This window comes from Bombina bombina, chromosome 11 (assembly GCF_027579735.1).
Source record: "Bombina bombina isolate aBomBom1 chromosome 11, aBomBom1.pri, whole genome shotgun sequence".
Classification (NCBI taxonomy): domain Eukaryota; kingdom Metazoa; phylum Chordata; class Amphibia; order Anura; family Bombinatoridae; genus Bombina; species Bombina bombina.
Window position 1 is genome coordinate 98,595,041 of NC_069509.1, and position 21,713 is coordinate 98,616,753.

At 40.5% G+C, this 21,713-nt stretch overlaps 1 protein-coding gene across 1 annotated transcript in view; it reads left to right on the top strand.

Moving 5' to 3' along the window:
- Nucleotides 1-21,713, top strand: part of FBXL16 (F-box and leucine rich repeat protein 16) — a 194,386-nt gene that overhangs the window by 169,824 nt on the left and 2,849 nt on the right. The window contains exon 5 of the mRNA XM_053695039.1: nucleotides 2,847-2,910. Within this exon, the coding sequence (XP_053551014.1) occupies nucleotides 2,847-2,910 (64 nt within the window). The remainder of the gene's footprint in view (nucleotides 1-2,846; nucleotides 2,911-21,713) is intronic.

Genomic DNA, 21,713 nt, shown 5'->3' on the forward strand with positions numbered 1-21,713 from the left:
CTGGTTTTTTCGTCACTAATCGTGGTCGGTGTTTCCGCCATTGTGAAGCTCTGATCCAGTTCGGTCAATTCTGCGATCAGCTCTCTCCTCGGCCGGTTGCTGGCGTACCCCCCTCTGCTTTCAAGTAAATCCTTTTGGGTTGTACGCTTCAATTTTTCGTAAGCGCTCTCCATCCGTTCTGTACCTCTCCTAGGAAATCCAGGAAAATCCCGCCGCTGCCGCCAAATGTTACGGTTACCCTTAGTCTCGCTGAGAGATGGACCGCTTAGTAGCCTGGATCCCTATTGCTAAAGAGGGGAGAAGCTGCTTTCCATAGTATTCTATATGAGTCTCGCAAATATAGAATAATCTCCCTTAGCTGCAGTACCGCTAGGATACCCTTCTGCCCACAAAAACGAGTCAACGCTGCGATTGAGGGTCAAACAAGAACTCAGGACTGGGATGCCCAGCCTGCTTTTTATTAAGGTTACATGCACACAGGGCACTCCCAGGGGGAGAGGGGGGGAAGCACAAAATCCCCCATCACACATTTAGATAGAGAGCACTGTCCTTTGACAGGCCACAATAGGATTACAGTACTTAAGATAACAAGTTTACAAGTTCATCTTATCAATTAGCAGTCTGGCTCCAGAGGTGATTAGACAATAGTTTCTAAAAGCTGAAAAAAAAGAGTTAACTCTTTATGAAATGATACTTGTTACGGTTTTCTTGGAGCCCTTCTTAGGCGCTGGCTTGCTGGTTCAGGCATTGCTGCTGGGAAATAAGCTCTTCACAACAAAATAACTAATGCTTCTGTAACACTTACAAACAGGCAGAAATTCAGAGGTTTTAATGTTAATCAGTATATTAATATAACAATGTTGGTTGCACAAAGCTGGGAAATTGGTAGTAAAGGTGTTGTCTATCTTTTTAAACAATAACAATGTTGGTGTTAACTGTCCCTTTAATGACATTGCAATGAATGGTAATTACATATGAACCTATAGCAGCAGTATTTTTTATATTATTTATATTTATTATTGTTGACCTATTTATTAAATTCCAGTGAGTATGGTTTTCTTATTATTAATGTATTAATGTTACAAGCACCCTGGTGGTTGATTATTATAGCTGTGAACCTTATTGTGGGCTGAACCTTATTGTGCTGATGAGTGTGTCTCCCTTAGGATATAATGGAGATCACAACTATACCAAAAGTCCACCAACATTACCACTGAGCAGCAATGTAGGCGTAGGGGGGGGGGGGGGGGCTGTCTTTAAAGTATACTATGTGAAAATAAAAACAGTTTTATTTGTATTAACACTTTAAACTATGAATATGTAAATTCAGTTTCATTGTACTATATTTGTCACACTGGGAAATATCGCCACTGAAAACCTGGCGAGACAAAAGGGACTGTTAAGATGGAGGACAGTTCTTTGAATATTAGAAACCCATAAGATATTTCCCCATTAAAATACAGGTTACTTATGGGAGGCCCAGTAAACACCTATATAGTCGTCATGTCTGTGATCGACTTTGTAAATAAATTAAAAAAACAACAACTTCCTATTAAAACTGTGGGAGCTGGGGATTGTAAATAGTATAATGTTAGAATATGTATGTAAACTGCAAACGTGACTCTACTAATCTTCTATTGTGTCCTTAGACGTGTATTTTTTACTTATTTTAAGATTGTGATTGCACATTCTCAATATTCATATTTACATTATATTGAAAACAACATTCGCAATATTGTGAAATATGAATATCAGGATCGCGAATGCGAATTCTCAATGTAATGGAAATATGAATATTGATAACGCGCAATTGCGTTTCCATGTTTCCCAATATTGCAATCACGTTTGTAGAATTCCCTTTTGAATATATCTTGCTGCCTTATGGCACTTCAGTCATCAGGGCCTGGATGAGAAGAAAACATTGGACCGTTCTAAACATTGGACCGTCGTAAAACCGCTGCTCCTTAACTTCTGAAATCATCCCGATCCGATCGGGATGATTGACACCCCCTGCAATCAGCCGATTGGCCACCGGTGAGCAGGGGGCAGCATTGCACAAGCATTTCACTAGAAATGCTTGTGCATTGATAAATCGGCATTTAGCAATGTCGAGCGGACATGATTCGTTATAGCGAATCATGTCCGCTCAACATTTGTTAAATCTACCCCCAAATCTGAATCCCATTGAACATCTGTGGAAAGAGCTGAAACTCACAGTTGGGAAAAGGCGTGAGCGAACTGGAGCAGTTTGCTCAAGAAGAGTGAGACAAAATCCCAGTCGAAAAAGTGTAGAAATCTTATTCAGATCGAAAGAAAGTGCTTGATAGCATTCTCATTTGTTTTAATGTTTAAAGTAATGTGTGAAGTCATAAATCAAAAGTAATGTTTCTGTTCTAACCAATGGTGGACACCAAATACTTTTGTATATTTTTACTTAATTTAGAGAAAATTGTGCGTTTTCCTAAAAAAGTGGAAGGGTACCCACACTTTTGCCAGTGTATGTGTATATATATATATATATATATATATATATAAGTAAATGCTATTGCTTTTAGATTGTTTTATTATCTATTTTGCTTTATTCTTTTGCTATCCTTTGTTTAAAAGCATACTTAGATAGGCTTAGGTGCAGCACCAGTGTGAGCTACCTACTGATTAGTGGTTGCACATATATGCTCCTTCTACAAATGATTACAAGAGATTGAAGCAAATGTGATTATAGAAATAAATTGAAAAGCTGTTTTAAACTGTATGCTCTATCTGAATCATGTAAGAAAAAATTGGGTTTCATGTCCCTTTAATATTTAATATATTGTCACTTAAAAATGCCTGTATTGTTGTTTCAGGTGCAGGACTTTGGCCTAAAGCATTTATTGGGAATGAAAAGCTTACGCCTGTTATCACTTGCTGGTGAGTTGTTGTTTTTTATTTCTTTAATTAAGGAGAACCCTGCTCCCAGTATCACTTCTATAATCTGTTGTGGATTTATTTCATATATTTATTTGACAAACATACAGGTAGATTACGAGTTTTGAGTTACATCTTTTAACGCTGAAAAAATGTCAATTTCAGTGTAATGGCAGTTACACGCTATTACGAGTCTTGTCGGTATAGCTATACCGCAAGCTTTTTAGCCTGAAATGCAACGTCCATTCCGCACTTAAAAAAATTACATTTTTGTGTGGGATTTTCATAACACCGGTATTACAGGTTGTACGGTCAGGCTAAAATGCTTGCGTTACAGCCTATACCGACACGATCCAAACCGCCATAGTAACCTTACTATTCTAATAAAATTAAAAATACTACCAATTTAAAAATCTAAATTACAAATTTAAAAAAACCTAACACTACGAGAAAAATTAAAAAATCTAAAATTACAAAAAATAATAAACACTAAATTACGAAAAATAAAAAACACTAACGAGTTGTTCGTTAGGCTGAAAAAGCAGCATTAACAGGTCCTAACACTGCTTTTTCCCTACCGCTGCTATTACGAGTCTTGCAGGTTTAGGGGCACCACACACCTCTTTGGCCTTACCGCAAAATGACTTACGTAAACTTCGTAAACCCTTTTTTCTATGGGACTTCCATAGGGCTGGTATTACGAGTTTGTCCTGGGAGGCCAAAAAGTGAGCGGTACACCCTCTACCTCCAAGATCCCTAACGCATTTTAAAGTCAGTAGTTTTATGGTACAACGCCATAGCATAAAAACCCATAACTAAAGTGCTAAAAATAACACCCATAAACTACCTATTAACCCCTAAACCGAGGCCCTCCCGCATCGCAAACACTAAAATAAAATGTTTAACCCCTAATCTGCTGCACTGGACATCGCTACAACTATAAAAAACATATTAACCCCTAAAACGCCGCACTCCCACCTCGCAATCACTAGTTAAATATTAACCCCTAATCTGCCGCCCCTAACATCGCCGCCACCTACATTATACTTATTAACCCCTAATCTGCTGCTCCGGACATCGCCGCCACCTACATTATACTTAGTAACCCCTAATCTGCAGCCCCCAACATCGCCGACACCTACATTATTTTTATTAACCCCTAATCTGCCGCCCCCAACTTCGCCGCCACTATTCTAAATGTATTAACCCCTAAACCTAAGTCTAACCCTAACCCTAACACCCCTTAACTTAAATATAATTTAAATAAATCTAAATACAAATTACTATCATTAACTAAATTATTCCTATTTAAAACGAAATACTTACCTATAAAATAAACCCTAAGCTAGCTACAATATAACTAATAGTTACATTGTATCTAGCTTAGGGTTTATTTTTATTTTACAGGCAAGTTTGTATTTATTTTAACTAGGTAGAATAGTTATTAAATAGTTATTAACTAAAATAAATACAAATTGACCTGTAAAATAAAACCTAACCTAATTTACACTAACATCTAACCTAACCCTACAATTAAATAAATTAACTAAATTAATAACAATTACATAAATTAAATGAGCTAAATCACAAAAAAACACTAAATTACAGAAAATAAAAAACAAATTACAGATCTTTAAACTAATTACACCTAATCTAATAGCCCTATCAAAATAAAAAAAAGCCCCCCCAAAATAAAAAAACCCTAGCCTAAACTAAACTATGAATAGCCCTTAAAGGGCCTTTTGCGGGGCATTGCCCCAAAGTAATCGGCTCTTTTACCTGTAAAAAAAAATACAAACAACCCCCCAACAGTAAAACCCACCACCCACACAACCAACCCCCCAAATAAAATACTAACTAAAAAAAACCTAAGCTCCCCATTGCCCTGAAAAGGGCATTTGGATGGGCATTGCCCTTAAAAAGGCAGTTAGCTCTATTGCAGGCCCAAACCCTAGCCTAAAAATAAAACCCTCCCAATGCACCCTTAAAAAAACCTAACACTAACCCCCTGAAGATCGACTTACTGTTCTGAAGACTGGGCATCCATCCTCAAGGAAGCAGCAGAAGCCTTCATCCAACCGGGCCGAAGTCCTCAACAAAGCCGGGAGAAGTCTTCATACAAGCCAGGCGCAGTGGTCCTCCAGACGGGCAGAAGTCTTCATCCAGACGGCATCTTCTATCTTCATCCATCCGACGCGGAGCAGCTCCATCTTCAAGACATCCGATGCGGAGCATCCTCTTCTTCCGACGACTACCCGACGAATGAAGGTTCCTTTAAGTGACGTCATCCAAGATGGCATCCCTTAGATTCCGATTGGCTGATAGAATTCTATCAGCCAATCAGAATTAAGGGAGAAAAAATCCTATTGGCTGATGCAATTCTATTAGCTGATTGGAACAGCCAATAGAATGCGAGCTCAATCCTATTGGCTGATTGCATCAGCCAATAGGATTTTTTCTACTTTAATTCCGATTGGCTGATAGAATTCTATCAGCCAATCGGAATCTAAGGGACGCCATCTTGGATGACGTCACTTAAAGGAACCTTCATTTGTCGGGTAGTTGTTGGAAGAAGAGGATGCTCCGCGTCGGATGTCTTGAAGATGGAGCTGCTCCGCGTCGGATCGATGAAGATAGAAGATGCCGTCTGGATGAAGACTTCTGCCCGTCTGGAGGACCACTTCGCCCGGCTTGGATGAAGACTTCTCCCGGCTTCGTTGAGGACTTCGGCCCAGTTGGATGAAGACTTCTGCCGCTTCCTTGAGGATGGATGTCCGGTCTTCAGAACAGTAAGTCGATCTTCAGGGGGTTAGTGTTAGGTTTTTTAAGGGTGTATTGGGTGGGTCTAGGCTAGGTTTTTTTTATTTTAGGGTGGTGCTTTTTTTATTTTGATAGGGCTATTAGATTAGGTGTAATTAGTTTAAATATCTTGTAATTTGTTTATTATTTTCTATAATTTAGTGTTTGTTTGTTTTTGTACTTTAGCTAATTTAATTTATTTAATTGTTTTTAATTTAGTAAATTTATTTAATTATAGTGTAGTGTTAGGTGTTATTGTAACTTAGGTTAGGTTTTATTTTACAGGTACTTTTGTATTTATTTTAGCTAGGTAGTTATTAAATAGTTAATAACTATTTAATAACTATTTTACCTAGTTAAAATAAATACAAACTTGCCTGTAAAATAAAAGTAAACCCTAAAATAGCTACAATGTAACTATTAGTTATATTGTAGCTAGCTAAGGGTTTATTTTATAGGTAAGTATTTAGTTTTAAATAGGAATTATTTAGGTAATAATATTAATTTGTATTTAGATTTATTGTAATTATATTTAAGTTAGGGGGTGTTAGGGTTAGGGTTAGACTTAGGTTTAGGGGTTAATACATTTAGTATAGTGGGGGCGACGTTGGGGGCGGCAGAGTAGGGGATAATAAATGTAGGTAGGTGGCAGCGATGTTAGGGATGGCAAATTAGGGGTTAATAATATTTAACTAATGTTTGCGAGGCGGGAGTGCGGCGGTTTAGGGGTTAATCTGTTTATTATAGTGGCGGCGACGTTGGGGGGAGCAGATTAGGGGTAAATAAGTGTAGGTAGGTTGTGGCGACATTGGGGGTGGCAGATTAGGGGTTAATAAATATAATGTAGGTGTCGGCTATGTTGGGGGCAGCAGATTAGGGGTTAATACATATAATGTAGGTGGCGGCGGTGTCTGGAGCAGTAGATTATGGGTTAATAAGTATAATGTAGGTGTTGGCGATGTCGGGGGCGGTAGATAAGGGATTAATAAATTTAAGAGTAGGGGTGTTTAGACTCGGGGTTCATGTTAGGGTGTAAACATAAATTTTATTTCTCCATAGGAATCATGGGGCTGCGTTACTGAGTTTTATGCTGTTTTTTTGCAGGTGTTAGACTTTTTCTCAGCCGGCTCTCCCCGTTGATTCCTATGGGGAAATTGTGCACTGACTTAAGCAGCGCTGATACTGGAGTGCGGTAAGGAGCACAATTTTGCTCAACGCTCACTTATTGCCTCTTAGCGCCGGGTTTGTAAAAACCCGTAATACCAGCGCTGCAGGAAAGTGAGCGGTGAGAAGAAACTGCTTGTTAGCACCGCATAGCCTCTAACGCAAAACTCGTAATCTGGCCGTAAGCTTACAAAAATAATAAACAAAATTATCAAAAATGATCAAAAATAAAAACAATTACACCTAATCTAATAGCCCTTTAAAAATAAAAAGCCCCCCCAAAATAAAAACGCCCCCTAGCCTACAATAAACTACCAATAAACCTTAAAAGGGCCCTTTGTAGGGCATTGCCCTAAGTTAAACAGCTCTTTTACCTGTAAAAAAATACAAAGTTCCCCCAACAGTAAAACCCACCACCCAACCAACCCCCCAAAATAAAAAAACCTAAGTCTTTTAAAAAAAAACTAAGCTACCCATTGCCTCTAAACGAGAATTTGTATGGGCTCTTTTTCATAACCCCAGAATATCTACTCATGGTTCCTGAAGTCCGGACATCCATCTCTATCCAGGCGCTGTCCCTGCCTGCTTACCGGTTTGTGCAATCTGCTTCCTAAAAGTTCCCAGTATTGCACTAACCAGTAAGCGGAAAAGGGCAGTGCAGTGGCTATTGTTCCAAGCCAAGAATGTGCTATAAGGATTTAGAGAGTTTGTGCACTAGTTAGGTACACTGAGACTTAGGTGGCGGGTAGGAAATTCTTTCACATCTAGGGCCTGATGATCAAAAAGCCGGCATAGAGAGAAATCACACAAAATCTTTAGGATGTTTTTAGACCTTATATTGTAATGTAGAAGTCTCCTCATCACGTATACAGTAGACAACTACATAGTGACATAAACACGTCTCAAGATAAAATGTGTGTTTCTACATTTTTTTGAGGGGTTTCGTCGTTGTACTGACGAGACTTCTTAGATAATCTCGCCTTAGCAAGGAGCTTTAAATCATCAGGCCCCTAGTGAGTCGCTAGCACTTCAGATGCGGCATCTAGTTAAGCCTGCCGAATAATTTACACTCACACTGGTTCATCTAAATGACTTAAATGAAAGAGAGGGCCTCTTTTTAATATAAATAGTTTTGTGTCTGCAGGTGAGCTTAATTGGAAACAAAAATGTGCTTTTTGTTTTCCTCTGCAAAATGTGTCAGCTGTATGTTCCTGTACTGATTTCTTGTGAAGCTATAAAGAAATTCAGACTCATACAATGATTCAATACCAATAGTCTAATTCTACTACTGGACTCATACAGACGTTTGTTATTCTAACTGTGCTGTTCATTAGCTATTGCATTTCTCTTCTTGTTATACTTTTGAGATCATATCAAAGAAAAAGCCGTTTGTAGCAGAAAATACCAGTCCTGGCACTGTAATACCTCTTCTAGCATGCAGCGTAGATGTTTATCTCTCCTGTAATACCACATCATTCATAATCAGCAGTGAGAAAAGTCAGGCATTACCCAAGGGCACTGCTACCCACAGGCAGATCCATGGTATTAGTCCTTCTTGTCTGATCTGAGCTTTCTAAATAACTAACAAGATGCACTGCAGCACCCTGTTCTATTTTTTTTATTTATTTTTTAAAGAAATGCAGGACAATCGTACTCTGCTTCCATTTGAAGGCATCATCTGAGGGGCAGGGCTTTATTTAAAGGTTGTGGCCTAGCGCCCCACCATCTTCAAAATTCACCAGCCACCACTGTTACGTATCTTATATAAATACAAACTTGATTAATTTTTTCTTGTCCCATATGATGACATCTGGCTCCTGTTTGGGACACCTTGTGGGTTATTGATATTTTTTCTGGACTTTGTTTTGTTTTGTTTTTTATAATTTTTATTGAGGTTACAAATAAGTCATACATTGAATGCAATATAGAAGGGATGTACAACATATAAACATGAGGCTGCACTCGGAAGTACAAAACATTGTGAAAATAGGCTGGGAGATATCTCTATTCTTAGAACCTCGTTTTTACAGAGGTCACCTTTTGTTTGGATGTTTTCTTATCATTGGATTTTCCAACTTCTTTACCGGAAACATTAAAGGCATGACCATTAGGGTAATAATTTAATTCGCTAAGGCACTTAGGATATGAACTCTGGACAAGGAGGACAGCAAATCTCTCCTTCCCCCAAGGAGAATAAAATTATGGGGTTGTCAGGTAATCTCATAGTCTCTGCACCTGGTTTATCTATGTGGGGGGTTTAGGGCGTGTGTTGGTCAGGGGTGGTAGGGGATCTTCAGGTAATAGTTACTAATCCGTACTGATTTAGCAGTCTAATTACGGGGTTTTGTGGGTCTCAAGTGAGTCCCATGGTTCCCATATAAGGCTATAGTCATTTAGTCGTCTATGTTCCCTAAAAACATAGTTTTCCATGGTTTCCACATAGTTTATACAGTCCACTACCCCCTGCCATCTGGGGGGTTGGCTCTTTTTTCAGTTTCTGGCGATGAGCAATTTAGTGGAGGTGAGAATGTGTAGGAGTAAGCTTTGTTTGGACTTTGTTTTTATTAGGACTTCATGTTTTTTTCTCTTTTTTCTTGGCATGGTTGGATGAATGATTTGGGGTGATGATAACATGTTGCTGTAATTTAGTCCAGTAGACCATGCTTGACTAATATTCAATACAAAATAATATGGATTATAACTTGTGCTGGGACAAATTGTTTATCTTTAAAGTTATAAGGGCATATTTATCAAACTTCGTATGGAGCTTGATGCCCCTTGTTTCTGGCGAGCCTGAAACAGAAGTTATGAAGCAGCTGTCTAAAGACCGCTGATCCATAACTTGTCCGCCTGCTCTGAGACTGAAGACAGAAATCAACCCGATCGAATACAGTCTATTGACTGACAGCCCCTGCTAGCGGACGATTGTTTACAAGATCCGCTGGTGCAGTGATAAATGCCGATAGCGTATGCTGTCTGCATTTATCGAGGTGCAGCCGACATGATCCACTATATCTGATCATGTCCGCTCGCACCATAGTAAATAGGCCCCATAGTATAGTACTATCAACCAAATCCTTAATACTAGTATCTTATACTGCAAATGTAACCCCTTTACTGCCTAGTATTTACAAGAAAAGAGAATTTTCAGCATTTTTGCTATCACTCCATTTAAACAGACGTAGAGCCTTTGGGGCCTATTTATGATTGTGCGAGCGGACATGATCCGATATAGCGGATCATGTCCGCTGCACATCGGTAAATGCCGACAGCATACGCTTTCAGCATTTTTCATTGCACTAGCAGTTCTTGTAAACTGCTGGTGCAATGCCGCCCCCTGCAGATTTGTGGCCAATAGGCCGCTAGCAGGGGGTGTCAATTAACCCGATCGTATTGGATCGGGTTGATTTCTGGCGATTTCTGTCTGCTGCCTCAGAGCAGGCAGAAAGGTTATGGAGCATTGCTCTTTAGACCGCTGCTTCATAACTTCTGTTTCCAGCGAGCCTGAAGGGGGCATCAAGCTCTATACGGAGCTCCTTTGTTTTTGTTTTTTTATTTACCTATGAAAACTATTTTCTCTTGTAAAGGTGTATCCAGTCCACGGGTTCATCCATTACTTGTGGGATATTCTCCTTCCCAACAGGAAGCTGCAAGAGGACACCCACAGCAGAGCTGTCTATATAGCTCCTCCCCTAACTGCCACCCCCAGTCATTCTCTTGCAGCTCTCGACAAGAAAGGAAGTATCAAGAGAGATGTGGTGACTTAGTGTAGTTTTTACCTTCAATCAAAAGTTTGTTATTTTTAAACGGTACCGGCGTTGTACTGTTTTTACTCTCAGGCAGAAATTGGAAGAAGACTTCTGCCTGGAGGTTTGATGATCTTAGCGGTTTGTAACTAAGGTCCATTGCTGTTCTCACACATAACTGAAGAGTATGGAAAGAAAACTTCAGATGGGGGGACGGTCTGCAGATTGCCTGCTTTGAGGTATGTTCAGTATATTTTTTTCTAGAGAGATGATAAGGTCTAGAAAATGCTGACAGTGCCTGGTATATTTAAGGTAAGCCTGATACAGTGATTTAACAACAACTGGGATCATGCTTGCAAAAAGGGATAATATTCATGTTAATACCTATATTACTTAGTGTAAAAACGTTTGCATGATTTATAAATAAAAATGTTTTTTCTCTGAGGGTGATAAATCTTTATTTGGGGCCTAGTTTCCACATGGCTTGTTAGATTACTCCTAGGAGTACTTTTTTAAGGCCCTCTGACTTTGAGTGCATGGTGGGAGGGGCCTATTTTCGTTTTCAGTCTGAGACATCCAGCTTCCCTGAAGGAGTCCTCTGGCTTATAGGACCACCATAGAGGGTTTTTTTCCTGCAAAATCGTTTTTAAGGGCAGGTAGGAGCCACAGCAGAGCTGTGGCAGTGTCTTTGACTGTTTGTTAACAGGTTTAATGTTTTTCTAATTCGTTTTTGGGCCTGAGGGGTTAATCATCCATTTGCAAGTAGATGCAATGCTGCTTTAGTCCCTTATACACGCTGTAAACATTTCGTAGAGTTTACTAATTTTTTTTACTGTTTTGCAGTTTATGTGGTAGTTTTTTTCTCTTAAAGGCACAGTACCATTTTTTATTATTGCTTTTTTCACATTTATTAAAGTGTTTTCCAAGCTTGCTGGTCTCATTACTAGTCTGTTAAACATGTCTGACATAGAGGAAACTCCTTGTTCATTATGTTTAGAAGCCATTGTGGAACCCCCTCTTAGAATGTGTACCAAATGCACTGATCTTTCTATAAGTTATAAAGACCATATTATGGCTTTTAAAGATTTATCACCTGAGGTTTCTGAGACTGACAAAAGGGAGGTTATGCCATCTAGCTCTCCCCACGTGTCAGAACCTATAACTCCCGCTCAAGGGACACCAAGTATATCTAGCGGGTCCAATGCGTTTACTTTACAAGACATGGCGGCAGTTATGACTCATACCCTCACAGAGGTATTGTCCAAACTGCCAGGGTTACAAGGAAAGCGGGACAGCTCTGGGGCTAGAACAAATACAGAGCTCTCTGACGCTTTAGTAGCTATGTCTGATATACCCTCACAATGTGCAGAAGTTGAAGCAGGAGAGCTTCTATCTGTGGGTGACTTCTCTAATTCAGGGAAGGCGTTACTTCAGTCTGACTCTGAAATGACAGCATTTAAATTTAAGCTAGAACACCTCCGCTTGTTGCTCAGGGAGGTTTTAGCGACTCTGTATGACTATGACACCATTGTAGTCCCAGAGAAATTGTGTAAAATGGACAAATACTTTGCAGTGCCTGTTTATACTGATGTTTTTCCAATCCCTAAGAGGTTTTCAAAAATGATTACTAAGGAATGGGATAGACCAGGTGTGCCGTTCTCTCCCCCTCCTGCTTTTAAGAAAATGTTTCCTATAGATGCCGCTACACGGGACTTGTGGCAGACGGTCCCTAAGGTGGAGGGAGCAGTCTCTACCCTAGCTAAGCGTACAACTATTCCTGTTGAGGACAGTTGTGCTTTCCTAGATCCTATGGATAAGAAATTAGAGGGTTTCCTTAAGAAAATCTTTATACAACAAGGTTTTATTCTCCAGCCTCTTGCATGCATTGCCCCAGTCACTGCTGCAGCGGCTTTCTGGTTTGAGTCTCTGGAGGAGGCTTTACAGGTAGAGACCCCGTTGGATGATATCCTTGACAGGCTTAAAGCTCTTAAGTTAGCCAATTCATTTATTTCTGACGCCATTTTTCATTTAACCAAGCTAACGGCTAAAAATTCAGGTTTTGCCATTCAGGCACGTAGGGCGCTATGGCTTAAATCCTGGTCAGCTGATGTCACTTCAAAGTCTAAACTTCTCAAGATCCCCTTCAAAGGGCAGACCCTATTTGGGCCTGGACTGAAGGATATCATTTCTGATATCACTAGAGGAAAAGGTCACGCCCTTCCCCAGGATAGGTCCAACAAGTTAAGGACCAAACAGACTAATTTTCGTTCCTTTTGAAACTTCAAGAGTGGCGCAGCCTCATCTTCTTCTTCTACAAAAGAAGAGGGAAATTTTGCCCAGTCCAAGCCAGTCTGGAGACCTAACCAGGCTTGGAACAAGGGGAAACAGGCCAAAAAGCCTGCTGCTGCCTCTAAGACAGCATGAAGGAGTAGCCCCCGATCCGGGACCGGATCTAGTGGGGGGCAGATTTTCTCTCTTCGCCCAGGCTTGGGCAAGAGACGTCCAGGATCCCTGGGCTCTGGAGATTGTTTCCCAGGGATATCTTCTGGATTTCAACGCTTCATCTCCAAAGGGGAGATTTCATCTCTCACAATTATCTGCAAACCAGATAAAGAGAGAGGCATTCTTACATTGCGTTCAAGACCTACTAGTTATGGGAGTGATCCACCCAGTTCCAAAGGAGGAACAGGGGCAGGGCTTCTATTCAAATCTGTTTATAGTTCCCAAGAAAGAGGGAACTTTCAGACCAATCTTGGATCTCAAGATCCTAAACAAATTTTGTCAGGGTCCCATCCTTCAAGATGGAGACTATTCGAACCATCCTACCTATGATCCAGGAGGGTCAATTTATGACTATCGTGGATTTAAAGGATGCTTATCTACATATTCCGATACACAGGGATCATCATCAGTTTCTCAGGTTCGCCTTCCTAGACAGGCATTACCAGTTTGTGGCTCTTCCCTTCGGGTTAGCCACGGCACCAAGAATCTTTACGAAGGTTCTAGGGTCCTTTCTGGCAGTTCTAAGACCGCGGGGTATAGCAGTAGCCCCTTACCTAGACGACATCCTGATACAGGCGTCAACTTTTCAAATCGCCAGGTCCCATACGGACATTGTTCTGGCATTCCTAAGGTCTCACGGGTGGAAGGTGAACGAAGGAAAGAGTTCTCTCTCACCTCTCACAAGAGTTTCCTTCCTAGGAACTCTGATAGATTCAGTAGAAATGAAGATTTATCTGACAGAGGTCAGGTTGTCAAAACTTCTAACTCCCTGCCGTGCTCTTAATTCAATTTCTCGTCCGTCAGTGGCTCAGTGTATGGAGGTAATCGGATTAATGGTAGCGGCAATGGACATAGTTCCGTTTGCCCGCCTACATCTCAGACCACTGCAACTTTGCATGCTCAATTAGTGGAATGGGGATTACACAGATTTGTCCCCTCTACTAAATCTAGATCAAGAGACCAGGGATTCTCTTCTCTGGTGGCTATCTCAGGTCCATCTGTCGAAGGGAATGAGTTTCCGCAGGCCAGAATGGACTATAGTAACGACAGATGCCAGCCTTCTGGGCTGGGGTGCAGTCTGGAACTCCCTGAAGGCTCAGGGTTCGTGGACTCAGGAGGAGGCCCTCATTCCGATAAACATTCTGGAACTAAGAGCGATATTCAATGCTCTTCAGGCTTGGCCTCAGCTAGCTGCGGTCAGGTTCATCAGATTTCAGTCGGACAACATCACGACTGTAGCCTATATCAACCATCAGGGGGAACAAGGAGCCCCCTGGCAATGTTGGAGGTTTCAAAGATAATTCTATGGGTAGAGGTTCACTCTTGCCATCTCTCAGCTATCCATATCCCAGGAGTAGAGAACTGGGAGGTGGATTTTCTAAGTCGGCAGACTTTTCATCCGGGGGAGTGGGAGCTCCATTCGGAGGTATTTGCCCAGCTGATCCAACTTTGGGGCAAACCAGAACTGGATCTCATGGCGTCTCGTCAGAACGCCAAGCTTCCTTGTTACGGGTCCAGGGATCCCAAGGCAGCGCTGATAGATGCTCTAGCAGCGCCCTGGTCCTTCAGCCTGGCTTATGTGTTTCCACCGTTTCCTCTGCTCCCTCGTCTGATTGCCAAGATCAAGCAGGAGAGAGCTTCGGTGATCTTGATAGACCCTGCGTGGCCGCGCAGGACTTGGTATGCAGATCTGATGGACATGTCATCCTTTCCACCATGGACTCTGCCGCTAAGGCAGGACCTTCTACTTCAAGGTCCCTTCAAACATCCAAATCTAATTTCTCTACGTCTGACTGCTTGGAGATTGAACGCTTGATTCTATCAAAGCGTGGTTTTTTTGAATCGGTCATTGATACCTTAATTCTGTCTCGAAAGCCTGTCACCAGGAAAATCTATCATAAGATATGGTGTAAATATCTTCATTGGTGTGAATCCAAGGGTTACTCATGGAGTAAGTTCAGGATTCCTAGGATATTATCTTTTCTCCAAGAAGGATTGGAGAAGGGTTTGTCAGCTAGTTCCTTAAAGGGACAGATTTCTGCTCTGTCTATTCTTTTGCACAAACGTCTGGCTGAGGTTCCAGACGTTCAGGCGTTTTGTCAGGCTTTAGTTAGGATCAAGCCTGTGTTTAAACCTTTTGCTCCGCCATGGAGTTTAAATTTAGTTCTTAAAATTCTTCAAGGGGTTCCGTTTGAACCTTTGCATTCCATAGATATTAGCTTTTATCTTGGAAAGTTCTGTTTTTAGTAGCTATCTCCTCGGCTCGAAGAGTTTCGAAGTTATCTGCTTTACAATGTGATTCCCCTTATCTGATTTTCCATGCAGATAAGGTAGTGTTACGTACCAAACCTGGGTTTCTTCCTAATGTGGTATCTAATAAGAATATCAATCAGGAGATTGTTGTTCCTTCACTATGTCCTAATCCTTCTTCAAAGAAGGAACGTCTATTACACAATCTTGACGTGGTTCGTGCTTTAAAGTTTTATTTACAAGCTACGAAGGATTTTCGTCAAACATCTGCTTTGTTTGTTGTCTACTCTGGACAGAGGAGAGGCCAAAAGGCTTCGGCAACTTCTCTTTCTTTTTGGCTAAGAAGTATAATACGCTTAGCTTATGAGACTGCTGGCCAGCCGGATGAAGATAGAAGATGCCATCTGGATGAAGACTTCTGCCTGTCTGGAGGACCACTTCTCCTGGCTTGGATGAAGACTTCTCCCGGTTTCTTTGTTGAGGATGGATGTCGGCTCTTCAAAACTGTAAGATCTTCAGGGGGTTAGTGTTAGGTTTTTTTAAGGGTTTATTGGGTGGGTTTTATTTTTAGGTTAGGGTTTGGGCCGCAATAGAGCTAAATGCCCTTTTAAGGGCAATGCCGATCCAAATGCCCTTTTCAGGGCAACGGGGAGCTTAGGTTTTTTTAGTTGGGGTTTTATTTGGGGGTTGGTTGTGTGGGTGGTGGGTTTTACTGTTGGGGGGGTTGTTTGTATTTTTTTTACAGGTAAAAGAGCTGATTTCTTTGGGGCAATGCCCCGCAAAGGGCCCTTTTAAGGGCTATTGATAGTTTGGTTTGGCTAGGGTTTTTTTTATTGTTGGGGGGGGTGGGGGTATTTTGATAGGGCTATTAGATTAGGTGTAATTAGTTTAAATATCTTGTAATTTGTTTTTTATTCTGTGTAATTTAGTGTTAGTTTTTTTTTGTAATTTAGGCATTTGTATTTAATTTAGGTAATTGTATTTAATTTAGGTAATTTAATTGTAGTGTAAGGTTAGGTGTTAGTGTAACTAAGGTTATGTTTTATTTTACAGGTAAAGTTGTATTTATTTTAGTTAGGTAGTTAGTAAATAGTTAATAACTATTTAGTAACTATTCTACCTAGTTAAAATAAATACAAACTTGCCTGTAAAATAAAAATAACCCCTAAGCTAGATACAATGTAACTATTAGTTATATTGTAGCTAGCTTAGGGTTTATTTTATAGGTAAGTATTTAGTTTTAAATAGGAATTATTTAGTTATTAATAGTAGGTTTTCTTTAGATTTATTTTAATTATATTTAAGTTAGGGGGTGTTAGGGTTAGGGTTAGACTCAGGTTTAGGGGTTAATAACTTTAGTATAGTGGCGGCGACGTTGGGGCGGCAGATTAGGGGTTAATAAATGTAGGTAGGTGTCGGTGATGTTAGGGGCGGCAGATTAGGGGTTTATAATATTTAACTAGTGTTTGCGAGGCGGGAGTGTGGCGGTTTAGTGGTTAATATGTTTATTATAGTGGCGGCGATGTCCGGAGCGGCAGACTAGGGGTTAATAAGTATAATGTAGGTGTTGGCAATGTCGGGGCGGCATATTAGGGGTTAATAAGTGTAAGATTAGGGGTGTTTAGACTCGGGGTTCATGTTAGGGTGTTAGGTGTATATATAAATTTAGTTTCCCCATAGGAATCAATGGGGCTGCGTTACGGAGCTTTACGCTGCTTTTTTGCATGTGTTAGGCTTTTTTTTCAGCCGGCTCTCCCCATTGATGTCTATGGGGGAAATCGTGCATGAGCACGTCCAACAGCTCACCGCTGACTTAAGCAGCGCTGGTATTGAAGTGCGGTATGGAGCACAATTTCGCTCTACACTCACTTTTTGCCTGATAACGCAGGGTTTATAAAAACCTGTAATACCAGCGCTGTAGGTAAGTTAGCGGTGACAATAACGTGCAAGTTAGCACCGCACCCCTCATGACGCAAAACTCGTAATCTCTCCCAAATTTTTTTTTTATTATTTATGATAATTTTTAGGTGTTTATCTGCACCTGTCTAAAATGATGCAATGGGGTAACTCTCATTTGTTATAGCAGAATTCTGACGCCCAAAACTATGTATATTTTTAAAGGTATATGAAAATAATAAAAAAAGTTTTGTGATTCAGACAGAGCATACAATTTAAAAAAGTTTACAGTTTCTATTATCAAATTTGCTTTGTTCCCATGATACCTAGGAAGGTGATGCCTAGGAAGGTGTCTGGAGCACTACATGATACATCTAGTGCTCTTGTAAATGAATAACATTCTTGCAAAACTACATACAAATAGAGAACTCTACCAGGAATGAACAACAGCTCAGTAGTTTGTTCTATGGTGATTTAACACCTAGGAGCAGCCTCTTTTAGCCCAGTTGTGCTTTTTACAGAGGAAAACTTTCCTGAAGTATATCAGTCTGATCCCGCCAAGTATGGTCAGCACCGAAATACCAGGATATTCTTCTCTGAACAAGGGACATGACAACCCCAGACCATCGTTTCAGCCTTCTGTGGACCTCATCAGTGAGGTGCAGCCATATTCCTCTAAGCACACTGGGCAAAGAGTCCACGTCAGGTTTCCCCCATCACCCATAGGGAGACCTCCCCAGGATCATAATATAATACATACAAAGAGACTGCTCTACCAGGAACAAACAACTGGGGTATTGCAGTTTCTGTCGTTTAAAGGGAGATTGCCTGGTATTTCGGGGCTGGACTTTATTGTTAACTCAGGATCAGACTGATATACTACAGAAAAGTTCTCTGTGAAAGGCACATGTTGAGCAAAAAGGCTGCTCCAAGGGTGGTAACTAGACATAGAACAAGCTTTTATGCTAATGTTCGTTCCCAGGTTGAGCACTTCTCTCTTTTTGTATATTTTTGCAAAACTGCTGCAATATAGTGCTCCAGTAATGGGCTGGCTCCTAAGCATATATTTCTGCTTTTCAACAAAAGATACTAAGAGAATGAAGAAAATGTGATAGTAGAAGTAAATTAGAAAGGTGTTTAAAATATCATGCTCTGTCTGAATCATGACATGTTGTTTTTTTTATCCATTTAAGGTAGATTTCATTTAACCAGCACTGTCCAGCATAGCAGAGGTTGATTTCCTTGTAACCTTAACTTAGGAATTCTCTTAGAAAATATTTTTAGGGCACTCTTTGTGAGGTGTATATCACTAACCCCATGGTATTTATAGAGCCTTAGGAGCCTATCTATCAAGCTCCGTACGGAGCTTGAGGGCCCGTGTTTCTGGTGAGTCTGCAGGCTCGCCAGAAACACCAGTTATGAAGCAGCGGTCTAAAGACCGCTGCTCCATAACCCTGTCCGCCTGTTCTGATGAGGCTGACAGGAATCGCCGGAATTCAACCCGATCGAGTACGATCAGGTTGATTGACACCCCCCTGCTGGCGGCCCATTGGCCGCAAGTCTGCAGGGAGCGGCGTTGCACAAGCAGCTCACAAGAGCTGCATGTGCAATTCTGAATACAGAGAGCATATTGCTCTCCGCATTCAGCGATGTCTGTCAGACCTGATCTGCACTGTCGGATCAGGTCCGACAGACATTTCATAAATAGGCCTCTTAAACTTCACATAGTTGATTGACAACAGTATGCCACCAGTACAAATATCTGAAGTCATTAACAGGATAAGTAGCCTTGTAAAGAAATATATAAGTAATAATGCCTTGGAAAGTATGGAAAATGCATGGTATTTGATATCAAAATGTTCTGTGCGGCCTAAAGACTTTATTGGGCTACCTTGCTGAAAAATGTTGTGCCTGTGCAAAAGCTATGCTAATGCAATAAATTCAGAACTTTGTTTAACTGAGAATGCAAGGGCCATAAAAGCTGGGGTGGATTATCTTACCTTCTCTAACCAAGGTGGATTCTCTTACCTTCTCTAACCAAGGTGGATTATCTTACCTTCTCTAACCAAGGTGGATTCTTTTACCTTCTCTAACCAAGGTGGATTTTCTTACCTTCTCTAACCAAGGTGGATTCTCTTACCTTCTCTAACCAAGGTAGATTCTCTTACCTTCTCTTACCAAGGTAGATTCTCTTAACTTCTCTAACCAAGGTGGATTATCTTACCTTCTCTACCCAAGGTAGATTCTCTTACCTTCTCTAACCAAGGTGGATTCTCTTACCTTCTCTAACCAAGGTGGATTATCTTACCTTCTCTAACCAAGGTAGATTATCTTACCTTCTCTAACCAAGGTAGATTCTCTTAACTTCTCTAACCAAGGTGGATTCTCTTACCTTCTCTAAAGGGACATGAAACCCAAATTTTTTTCTTTCATGATTTAGGTAGAACATACAATTTTAAACAACTTTCCTGTTTACTTCTATTATCAAATTTGTTTCATTCTCTTGGTATCATTTGTTGAAGGAGCAGCAATGCACTACTGGTTTGTAACTGAACACATTGGTGAGCCAATGACAATCAGTATATATATATATATATATATATATACAGCCACCAATCAGCAGCTAGAACCTGAACTCTCCTAGATAAACCTTTCAGCAAAGGATAACAAGAAGGAAGCAAATTAAATAATATAAGTCAATTGTAAAGTTGTTTAAAATTGTATGTTCTATTTAAATCATGAATGTCTAATTGTGAAATTGTGACTTTACTGTCCCTTTAAGAGCTGTTTTTTCCATGTATATAGAGGGGAAATTACACAAAAAGTGGAAATTTGCTGTAGAACATTTTTTCTGAAATTGAATGCGTGACCCAGGATCTAAATCTCAATAATCATTGAGTGGGAAAACGTATACATTTGGTGGCTTGTGAGTAGAGTATATAGGCTTTCTGTTAATCCTTTTTATTTTTAAACTGTATTGCAATGTGTATTTTATTATATTTTTCTGTATCTTGTTAATGCACCATTTTTGTCATAATATTTCTTATTATATTTTTGGCTTTCGTCTTAACATTTGAATTCACATTACTTGAGAGACTGGTAACAATTAGTAAGGTTTAACAGTAAAAGGCCTATTTAACAAAGGTCTGTCGGACCTGATCTGACAGTGCGGATCAGGTCCGATAGACCTCGCTTAATGCAAAGAGCAATACGCTCTCTGTATTCAGCTTTGCACCAGCAGCTCTTGTAAGCTGTGGTGCAACACTGCCCCCTGCAGACTCGTGGCCAATCGGCCGCCAGCAGGGAGTTGTCAATTAACCCGATCATACTCTATCGGGTTGAATTGTGGTGATCTCTGTCCGCCTCCTCAGAGCAGGCTGGACAGGTTATGGAGCAGCGGTCTTGAGAACGCTGCTCCATAACTTGTGTTTCTGCCGAGTTTGAAGGCTCGTTCTGTATTTTTATATACATATATGGATAGATTTTTTCCAAGTTGGGTTTTTAGATTTTAATCTGGGAATTAGGGGGATCAAGGACTCCCAGTTTTAACTAGGGAGTTATTGATGCAGATAGTGGCTGGTAATAAAAAGCATTTTGTACTTTCTGGAGCTAAAGTAGGAGCTAGAATAGTTTACTAAGTCTTTTGTTAACCCTTTGAACCTTGCATCTCTGTTACAGCCTCACCTGTACTATGTCTGATCAGGAGAGGTGGCCCACTTTCATATATTTCATGCCTCCATCTGGCCGCCAAATGTGATCATGTAAACAACAAAGTTAACTTTTTACAAACTTTGGGTTTCTCACTGAAATTATTTGCACACAACTACTGCAGTCATCAGACAAATGGTTGTAAAATCTACTCTAGGAGCCCCTTTATTCAAAAAAGGCAGAAATGGCGTGGTTTGGTTTTTGGGAATTAGAAGGCTGCAAATTGTGGATGTGCACCACAATTCTGAAATACCCAGCAGTGAAGGGGTTAATCAGTTAGCTGATAAGGACAATATTTGCTGAAGTGTAGGGATTACCCTCCCTGATCCTTACCCGATCCCTCCCAACTCTATTCCCTCCCTACCGCACTGGTCACCACCATCTTAAGTACTGGCAGTTTAGGGGTTTTTATTTTTTATTTTATTTTTTTATTTTATGTAGTTTAGGATTCTGCCTCACCTTCCCACTTCTCTTATCCCTCCAAACAGTTCTCTAACCCTTTCCACTGTTCCCTACCATCTTTGTTACTGGCAGCTAGTATTTTTTTATTTTGTTACTTAACTCCCCCTACTAGCTAGAACTTTTTCAGTAGTGTATGGATTCATCCCTCCCTCTCCCCTGCAAAACCATTTTCCAGTAATGTAGGGATCTGCCCCTCCCTCCCTCTTCCTACAATGGGCCACCCACCCGCCTCCATCTTTTCCTCCAGCACCACTACAAAGATTGTTACAAACAGTGTCA